Consider the following 9,289-nt stretch of genomic DNA (forward strand, 5'->3'; position numbering starts at 1 on the left):
GATCCGAATGTCAGCATCACTCCGGCCAGACGGATCCTATCTTCATTGGATTCCAATGCCACAAAGTGCCACGCAGACTCTCTCTTACCCCAGAAAACTCCTAACTAATTCCAAACAATAGCACACGTCCTATCATGCTGACCTCACTGCCCCACACTATTAGGCTTTTAGACGTCTTCCCCAGATCATGAGGTGTTCAAGGCATTGGTATTAGCTTCTTTCAGGGAGCTCCTAGGCTCACTCGGTTTAGCACCAGGAAACTGAAGCTTCCCCTCGCCTTCTCAATCATATCTGTGAGGAGGTTCTAGGAGGAGTTTGTGGGGTAGAGGCGGGAGTTGTTATCCGTAGTGGAGACGAGGCGCTTGACGTGGAGGTGCTAGGGGGCTCGGCTGCGGATGCTCGGGTGTCCGGAAACTCGGAATTGCTCAACTGACTGTACCACAAAGATCATTTACACAGAACACCTTGGAAAGAAAGGCCATCAAGCTAGTCACAGGCAAATGCAATGAACGGCTTCAATTGAAATTGCTTGTTGAACCGATTCTATGAAAATCGTCTCTGTTCAATGATGTTATGACGCCTTCCTTCAACTCTATATACCGCTACGGTAAACCGGAAAAAAATAAAAAATAAAAAAAGGGGGGGGGGGGGGGAAGGCTGAGACGAACGAGGCCGACATATCCCTCTAGCATGACCGATTAGACCCTGGAATCTTGTCTATCATGTTGTATCATGCGAGACCTCCGACTTATCAAGCCCGAACCCTTTGTTGACACAAGATATGACTGAGATCGTTCTGATAGAGGAAGGTTGGCATCGACTGACCTGGGGTTGATCTCTCCCATGGTTATAGTGGCTTCTGACATTGCGTCGTCTACGGCTGCAACACTGGTATCAATCGTCGCGCTCGCATCCTCGTTCAACGTCGCATTGGAGTCGTGACGCGCAGCGTGCATCGAAGCCATCTCAACGGCAGCGGAATCTTGGATGCCAACCATAGCGTTTACTCTCTCCAATTTTTTCATCGCGGCAGCGTCCGCAAGCCCAAGTCTGGGCATATCATTACCTATTACATCCTTCAATTCAGCTCCAAGAATCAGAAGCGATACAGCGTCCAGGTGTGAGCTGAATGTAGGCACGCTGTAGACAAACTTCATAAGCATAATAAGTGCTATGACCTGGACGCCAATGAATATCGAAATGATTATTTTCGATGCTAAAGAGGCAACTGGTTTGGTGATACGCGTTCCAGTAGCGGTGCTGATTTCACGAGCCATGTCACCAGCCGTCTTTTCAGCTGCAACTTGCAGGATTGCCTGATTCGTGGAGAATAGTGCTTGTGTGAGCAGATCGTCTACCTCGGGTCGTCCTTGGTCAAGGAATTCGCTTGTTCCGACGCGGAGGTAACCGAACCAGTTATATACTAAGCGATCCGTCTCTGCCCAATCGGTATACTCTCTTGCATTGGCAGAACAGACCAAACCCACATACACCATGTAGCCATGAAGAGGTAGTTCCTGGGCGCAGAGGTGAAAATAAGTAATGTGTTGTTCGTCCTGAGACTGCGACGCGGCGTCCTGTGCAGTGTTGAACCAGCTGCCGCTGCCGAACAGAGCCATCAAAAAAGTCGACAAAGGTCCAGGCGTGACGTTTGCATCTTCTCGAAACTGGAAGTAGTCATTATAGTAGTAAATGGGGTAGCTTGTTTCATTATCACTTTTTTTCTATCAGATCGATTTGTTTCAAAGCTTTAGCATTCATCACTTACAGATTCGTTGGCAGGCTCGAATATGCCGTCCTATCATTGTACTGGCTTTTCATTGTATCAGAGTCTGGCCATTCGGTCAAGATGGAACCGACGCTATTATTGTTGTAAGAATTCGGTAGCTCAAAGTAGCCTCTTGTTGAATTAGCGACACAGTGTATGGAAAAGCCACCATCGTTGTAATATGATGTTGCGTTGGAATCGCTTGGAACGACAACATCCAAAAAGAATTCCTCAGTCAGGTTTTGTTGGCTTCGGTTGACTTCCCACGAGGATTTCGTAGTCGTAGCGGGTGCGCATATATGAACATCGAGATTCGGAGTAGTATAATTTAGTTCTAGGGAATTTGTGCCGCCGCAATGTTCTAGGAAGTTGACACTTTCAATGGGCTCGCATTGGACAGAGGAGCTCTGACCTAAGGCCAGGTACCGCAGAACACCTGTGTATGTGTCCATAGGAACGGCAGAGCTTACAAGAAATTTAGATATTGTCCACACCAAGACTATGACACGTATACTTACGCGAATGAGTTACCAGAGACGGCTGGGAGAGGGTACGCCACTAAATTAGGGCGCAGCTTTTGGTATACATAGCCAACAGGCAAGATGGCCAAATCGGCTGGCTCAGGGTCATAACCAACCACGCGATAATTGCTGCCGTACACATAACCACATACAGCACGGACATGGTTTCCCACACCACTCGGAACGTCTGGGCAGGTTGCGACGTGGATATCCGTTGTATTCACAAGAGCCGCCTGGAGGGGCGGCTGAACTATAACTTGTCGGCAGTGTCAGTCCATGTCTGCGTACGAAAAGAAAATACATACAGATTACTATCAGACAAGCTAGGGATACCATAAGCCCTTTGGAGGTAATGAAGGGTTTCCAATGCGTTGTCCACGGAAGGTCAGCCAATGACAAAAGCTTGTACAAGCTCAACATCTGTCCATCCTTGCGTCGCTGCATTAGCACAACAATAGCATGAGAGATGACCCTGAGTACCACTGGCACAGCAGCAACGGCAGCTAATAGATTCAAGCATCGTATTGCTCGCATCCACCTTATGACATCGTTGATATCTCTTTGGGAGTAATTGCCATGGCTGCCATCAAAATAAGATTTTCCTCGTCTAGTCATCGGCTTGACGTCCAACACGCAAGTTACAACCCATGGTATAATGAGTATTGCAAGATAGATAGTGACTATGATTGCCGTTGACTTGTGATATCGCAGTGCGCCACTGGCTGCCTTTGGTGGTTCTTGCGCCTGACGGCGCACAGGTGCGGGGGGATATGGCATGGATGGCAATTAACTGCCTGACACTGTTGCCAGGCTATATGGAAAGCATAGTTCAGGATTTTGTTCGTGGCATATCGTGAGAGTCACGGCGGGTCACGGCGGCATGTTGGAAGTTTCAGTCATAGAAAAATATCGACCCAAAGTCATACGACCAAAAGCTGTGCAGACAGCGAGCCGCAATTTCAGGCGTATCTAGACCCCTTCACCGTTGGTTGGAGGCCTAACAGCGCTTTTGGCCAAGCGTCAACAATGCCAAGTAGCCAAGATCGCTAAATCAATATGAACCCAATCACCTTCCCTGATAGCAAATACTTAGTGATGCAGCTGAAGAGACCCTGTTGACAGAACGGTCGCGCCGCAAAAGATTTCAAGATGGTTGGTTGCCTGAAACGAGATAGGATAAGGCCCTCCGTACTCCTTTATTGGATTGCCGACCCACGTGTTGACTTGTTCGGAGCTTATCTAAAGCAATACGGGCTCAATCGTCGTGGTTGATCGCCGTCAGTCAGTCTGAATACTCTAATAAGGGATAAACACAGTGCTTGGCTGTCATTAACAGCTGAAGAAATCGCAAGAAGTGCCCAAAACTCTCCATTGTTCGTTCTAGCCGCGCGATAGATGGTTCAGCGTAGAAGCCCAGCAATTTCACGAACACTCTGTCATGTCATTATCCAGAGTAGCATTAGACCTCGAACCCGGCAAGGTTTTGGCGGGTCCGATGCCGAGTACCCGAAGCGGCCATTCGATGTTTGCATCCCACTCTGGTCCAAGGCCTCTGACAGCTGCCATAGCGACAGTCGAAGCCCAATCGTCCAAGAACCACCGCTTCGGGGCACGCGTCATTATGGCGCACCAATGGAGAAACACAACAAGAGCATCGGAATCGCATGCGGCGAGCAGCTTGAGGTACGCCTTTGACACGTTGGCCGGCCACCACAGGAAATGTGTCCACGCGCGCGGATAGCCGTTCATGCTGAGGACCCATTGTCGAAGCGCGTTGGTTGCATTGCGGCATTGTTCTTGCGTAAAGTCGCTGGAGACGTCTGCAGCATTGAACTTTTCGAGATTGTTCAGCGCATCAATGACCTCAGCCATCCAAGTGGGAGAATCGCATTCGTGCATTTGACCTTCGACCAAGACACGTATTCGACTGCGATTATACCACGGCGCCAGGATCTGTGCTATGGCTGCTGCATTGCGGAGAACGAACATAGTCTCCATTATGCTTTGCATGTCATTTCCGCGACAGATATTCAATTGGAACACGACGACGGATATCGCAAAGCCCAAGGTTGCTACCCAGTTCTGCTCTGTGACTTGTTTCACCGACCGCCGGAAGAGGCGCGATGCCTCCATATGGTGAGATAAAGCAGCGACATACAACTCCGGCGTGGACACCGGCGACCGAACATGCGAGTAGAGAGAGCCAATGGCGAGGAGGTTATGTTCGAGGAATCGCTGGCTCCCGGAGACCACAGCATGGGCGAACTCATTATTGAAAATGATGTCTTCACTGTCGTAGAGAGAGAGCAGTCTCGCTGGGCCGACGTCTAAGCGGCCGGGGACATATATCTGCCCCGAAAAGAACACATTGGGTGACGACAACGCAGGTGATATGCGCGAAACATGTCTCACAAGGATCGGGCCATCCGTGTGGAGGGACTGATAATCACACGTCTGGCCGCGTTTCTTGCAGTTAGCGCATACTGGGGCCTGAAGATTGCACTACAGTATTATCAGCAACTGGAAGTGGAAGTCATCTCTCCGTGTAGCGCGCTGTATGACTGACCCTGATATGCCGTTTCTTACACTGACTACATCCATTTCTGGACTTGGTGTGTGCTGACCTAGCGAACATAGCGCAAAGAAGAAAGCAGCTACGGGTATGCGGGTATGCGCTCACACCAGCGTCGTCTGAGCGAAGAACATCAGTAAGACGGTATCAACCCATCCAGAGACTCCGCGAATGGCGGAAAGGTCGTCATGCTTGCAAGGAAGTTGCACCACGGAGAGTCTTGGGAGGCATTTCGGCAGGATCCAGTTGGACCACGCATATTGTGGCGCTGCAGAGGTGATGGATTCGGTTTAGTTTACGTGCCAAGAACTGGGTCCATCGCCGCTTCGTCGGCGCCGGCATCTGCATCTTTGCCAGCACTTCACCTCCAGACACGAATATTTCCAATAACGCTGGCTACACGACTAACGCCGATTCGAAGTCGAAGCCTTTCATGGGCATGGTTGATGTAAGACTATTTATCATGAGGTTTAAGGCGTCTTCTATGAGTTTAGTGTACGGCGAAGCGGGGCAGAAGGAAATTTCGACTTGACATTGCTTTCAAGAGAGGTGAAGCAGGTTATGATGATTCTCAAAAGTATAATAAGTTCAGCTGTATGCGCGATGTTCAACTCGCTGGCCTACACGATTGATATTTTTGCTCAAAATAACTTGAAAACGTGAGACCATGAAGTTTCGAGCACTTCTCCCGGCCACAGCATGTGTTTTGAAGGTGGCCACGGCCTGTGGTTGCCACCAACTCCGGAGTGTTGATGACGCGCAGCTTCTTGCCCGGCGCAGCATTCCCGGCAAGACTTCCGAGAAGACCGTCTTGACTAACGTCCGAGTATTTGATGGTTATGAGATTGGAGACGCGCAAAAGATTTACATCGACGGCGAGCGCATCAGCCACCCTTTCCCGCCTTGCATCGCAACAAAGACGATCGACGCCGGCGGCAGAGTACTCATCCCAGGCCTCATGGATGCACATATCCATGTTCCTGATGTTGCTGGCTTGGAGAATCTCACGGCATGGGGGGTGACGACCGCATTCAACATGGCGTGCAGCAATTATACCCAGTGTCACGCGCTGTCAAATTATCCCCGAACCCCTAAAGGCGCCGGCCTCGCAACACTCTTTTCATCCGGTAGAGCCGCAAATAGTCCACTTACACCAATAACTGTGGGCACTGCCACTGGTATCATGGTCAGTGATGGAGACAATGCCGCTGAGTTCGTTGATGAAGCCTTCCGAAATGGTTCCGACTACTATAAGATCGTTTCTAAGCAGCCCGGATTGTCACAGCAGCTGCAGAATGATCTGGTCAGTGAGGTCCATCGATTGGGTCAAGTCTCTATGACACATGCCTCTGACTTGAAATCGTATATGATGGCGATTGCCTCGAATACCGATGGTATACAACATATCGCTTCTGACAGCTTGCTTTCTGATAGCGCAGTCGCCGCTGTTGTCGCAAAGAAAGGACAGCAATGGTCTACACCAACGATGGAGATCTTCCGCCAAGCGTTTGCAAATCCGATCATTATTGAAATTCTTCGAGGAAGCACCACAAGCAATGATTCCTGGGAGGTCGTTGTGGAGAATGTGGGCATGCTGCACAGGGCTGGGGTGCTCATTACAGCAGGTACAGATGCTGTAGGGGACTTCCAATCGCCTATTGCCAACCTCACCATACCAATTGGTCCTACATTACACTCTGAGTTGGCAAATCTTGTAGAGGCTGGGCTGTCTGAAGCTGAGGCACTGCGGGCGGCAACTAGTGTAACAGCTCGAGTGCATCGCCTTAATGACAGAGGCACGATCGAGGTTGGAAAACGTGCTGACTTGGTGTTACTAGACGCTGATCCACTTGTAAATATTTCCAACACGAAGAAGATTGCAAAGGTGTGGGTTGGGGGCATTGAGTATCCCGACGTTGCCGGGGACTAACATCATCTCATCTTAGTATGCCATATCTTGATCATGTATCTAATCGTTAAGATTGTGTGGAATCTCTATGAGTGGCTCAATCTATGTAAATATACAATGTAGAAATGGCACTACTCGGCAAAATTACATGTCCTCGGCAGTCTCCGCGACCCAGTAAGCTTCAACCTCTGCTATACATGTCCTCGCTGGGACCGTCACAGCAATCGGGAAGCCTCCGTAGTCCGGATCGTCATTCGGCATCATGAGAAACTCGCCGCTCCTTGTCTCATCTCCGTTCAATATTCTAAGAGTTTTGAGTTTTCCGTTTTCATCTACCTCCTTCTCTTCTGCGTATAGAATTCCTGTAAAAGTGGCCTCCTTGCGCACACTTCTGAATCTGGTGTGGAAACCACGCCCAACCAACAAGAAGCGAGAGTCTCCGAGATGAATGACCATACCTCCGCCAGGTCCTGGTTTGCCGAAAACAAAGCAGCGCTCGACTATAACCTCGATATCACCGAACACTCGAGTCCATTTCTCTTTTGCACGTCCACTATGGTCAACCTCCTCGTCAAAGAAGAAGCCCATGCGATCTTGAGGAGCTGCTGCCATCAGATAGGACTGTGTTTGCGCGATGAGCTTGTACTCTCGACCCACGGTTTCCGCGCCAGTGTCAATACCAAACGGACCAGTGCCAAGTGCTCCGTACGTTGCAAAGGCTAGCCACACGCGACGGGAGCCATTCTCGTCACGTCGTTGTTCCGGGATGAACAAAGGATTACCCTGTGCAGAGTAATCTTGGCACACCCCCTCATAGTCATGAAAGTACAGGTCTGGCGACAGAAAATCCAAGGCTGGAGCGTTAAAACGCCAGATATCCAGTACGTGAGGGCAAGGTCCTCCGGAAGGGTAGATTCCTGGGTCAGCACCACCACCGACGACGATTGGAAGACCTCGGAGGTCAAGTGAACTGGGGTCGTCGAAATTGAGCCATGTATTGGTGTAAAGCGGTATCGGATATTGCTCCTTGCCTGCAGCGGCTACCCGTCCCACGTACTTAGATATATGATATGCCATGAACGCTTCATTAGCTCTGATCCCTGCACCAAATACATCCTCCCAGGTATGCGTGCCCGATGCCGGAACGTCTGAAAATCGAGATTTGAAGCGAGGGTGCAAATCTGTCGTGGTCAGGTATTCCAGAAGAGGCTCCGGTATAGGCTCAGCGAAAGCCTTCTCCGCCGTCTGGGATCGATCCCTCGAATCACCGAGCAGGCCCGTTTCGTTCTCGACTTGGACCATAAGGACGGTGGTATGCTCTCCATCTACCTCGCTGAGATGACGCATGAGCGCGGCAAATGCACGCGAATCTGCCTTGCACGCTTCCTCGCTTAATGGTGATATCATCTCCAGTGTTCGTTTGACGCCACCAGCCTCCAAGACATGCACACGGGGAAAACGCTTAGTGTCGCGCTTCACCCATCGCGGTACGTACGTTGAGACGCCGTTCTTGTATGTGCCAAACCAGAGGAGAACAAGATGCATGTCGTGCTCGCGAGCGCCGGCAAGGACGCGATCGAGCTCAGAGAAGTCGAAGCGGCCCTCTTCCGGCTCAATCATCTCCCACGTCACAGAGCCGAGCAGTGTGTTGATGTGATTGCTCTTCATCGCAGGCCAAACCTCTGACATGAATCTTGCTGAGCTGAGCGAGGAGTTGTGCAGCTCGCCTGCGAGCATGAGGAAAGGCTTGCCTTTAACAATGAGGTGGGTATTGCCATTGTCGGTCTTTCGCAGGTGCGGTATGTTTCTCAGCTGTATCTGTTGTGATTGTGAAGGCACGGCCGTCTCGCGGGGCACAATGATCTCCGACGCTGTCATGATTGCAGCAAGTTACACTCTGAGGTCGAGGAGCCTGATCCTTTGGGGAGGGCAGATGGGAGTAACGAGTTCATCTTTCGTATTTGAGATTCAAATAGCTTGCTTCGATGTATCGATTACAACCGATTCATTGGAGCACACAAAATGGACACGGCAGATTGGCCCAACTCTGCATCATCGCGGCCTCCAGGGCTGCTGATCCCCCTCATCCCACATGTAGGTATGGTATGGTGCTAGGGGTCGCTAATTCGCTGGAGCATAAGCCTAGGATAAACTTCGGATGCTCTAAAACACATCCGATGGCACAACCTTAGTGCTGCAGGGGCTTCTCCGCGATCATGCCACACTCCGAGGATAATGTGACTTCAGGGCTCATTATTTGATCATGCAGTTCATTTTGAGGGAGTAGAGCGGGGCTCCAGTTAAAGCTGCACGCGTCTTCGGTGATGCGTGATCAACGTCTATCGGATTCCATTGTGGAAGTGCATGCTGTTGATTGGAGCGCTCTCTGACCAGTTTCCAACGATCCAATTGCTCCGTGTGCCCAACTTCCAAATCCTGTCTCCTCACAAGTGCCGTTGCAAAATCAGCACAAGACATACAACTCGCATCATTTACCCGATGCAATACCTGAGATTCCG

The 9,289-nt window shown here is 50.3% G+C and overlaps 1 protein-coding gene across 1 annotated transcript; it reads right to left on the reverse strand.

The window, feature by feature from the left end:
• Positions 1 to 6,914: 6,914 nt before the first annotated feature.
• Positions 6,915 to 8,648, reverse strand: UCRPA7_6100 (putative glycoside hydrolase protein; the record flags this gene model as incomplete). The annotated part of the gene is made up of 1 exon (XM_007918641.1): positions 6,915 to 8,648. One exon carries the CDS (start codon positions 8,646 to 8,648, stop codon positions 6,915 to 6,917), a length of 1,734 nt encoding a protein of 577 aa, XP_007916832.1.
• Between the last annotated feature and the right edge of the window lie 641 nt (positions 8,649 to 9,289).

Source organism: Phaeoacremonium minimum (genome assembly GCF_000392275.1).
Source record: "Phaeoacremonium minimum UCRPA7 unplaced genomic scaffold PA7_03_scaffold_450, whole genome shotgun sequence".
Classification (NCBI taxonomy): Eukaryota; Fungi; Ascomycota; class Sordariomycetes; order Togniniales; family Togniniaceae; genus Phaeoacremonium; species Phaeoacremonium minimum.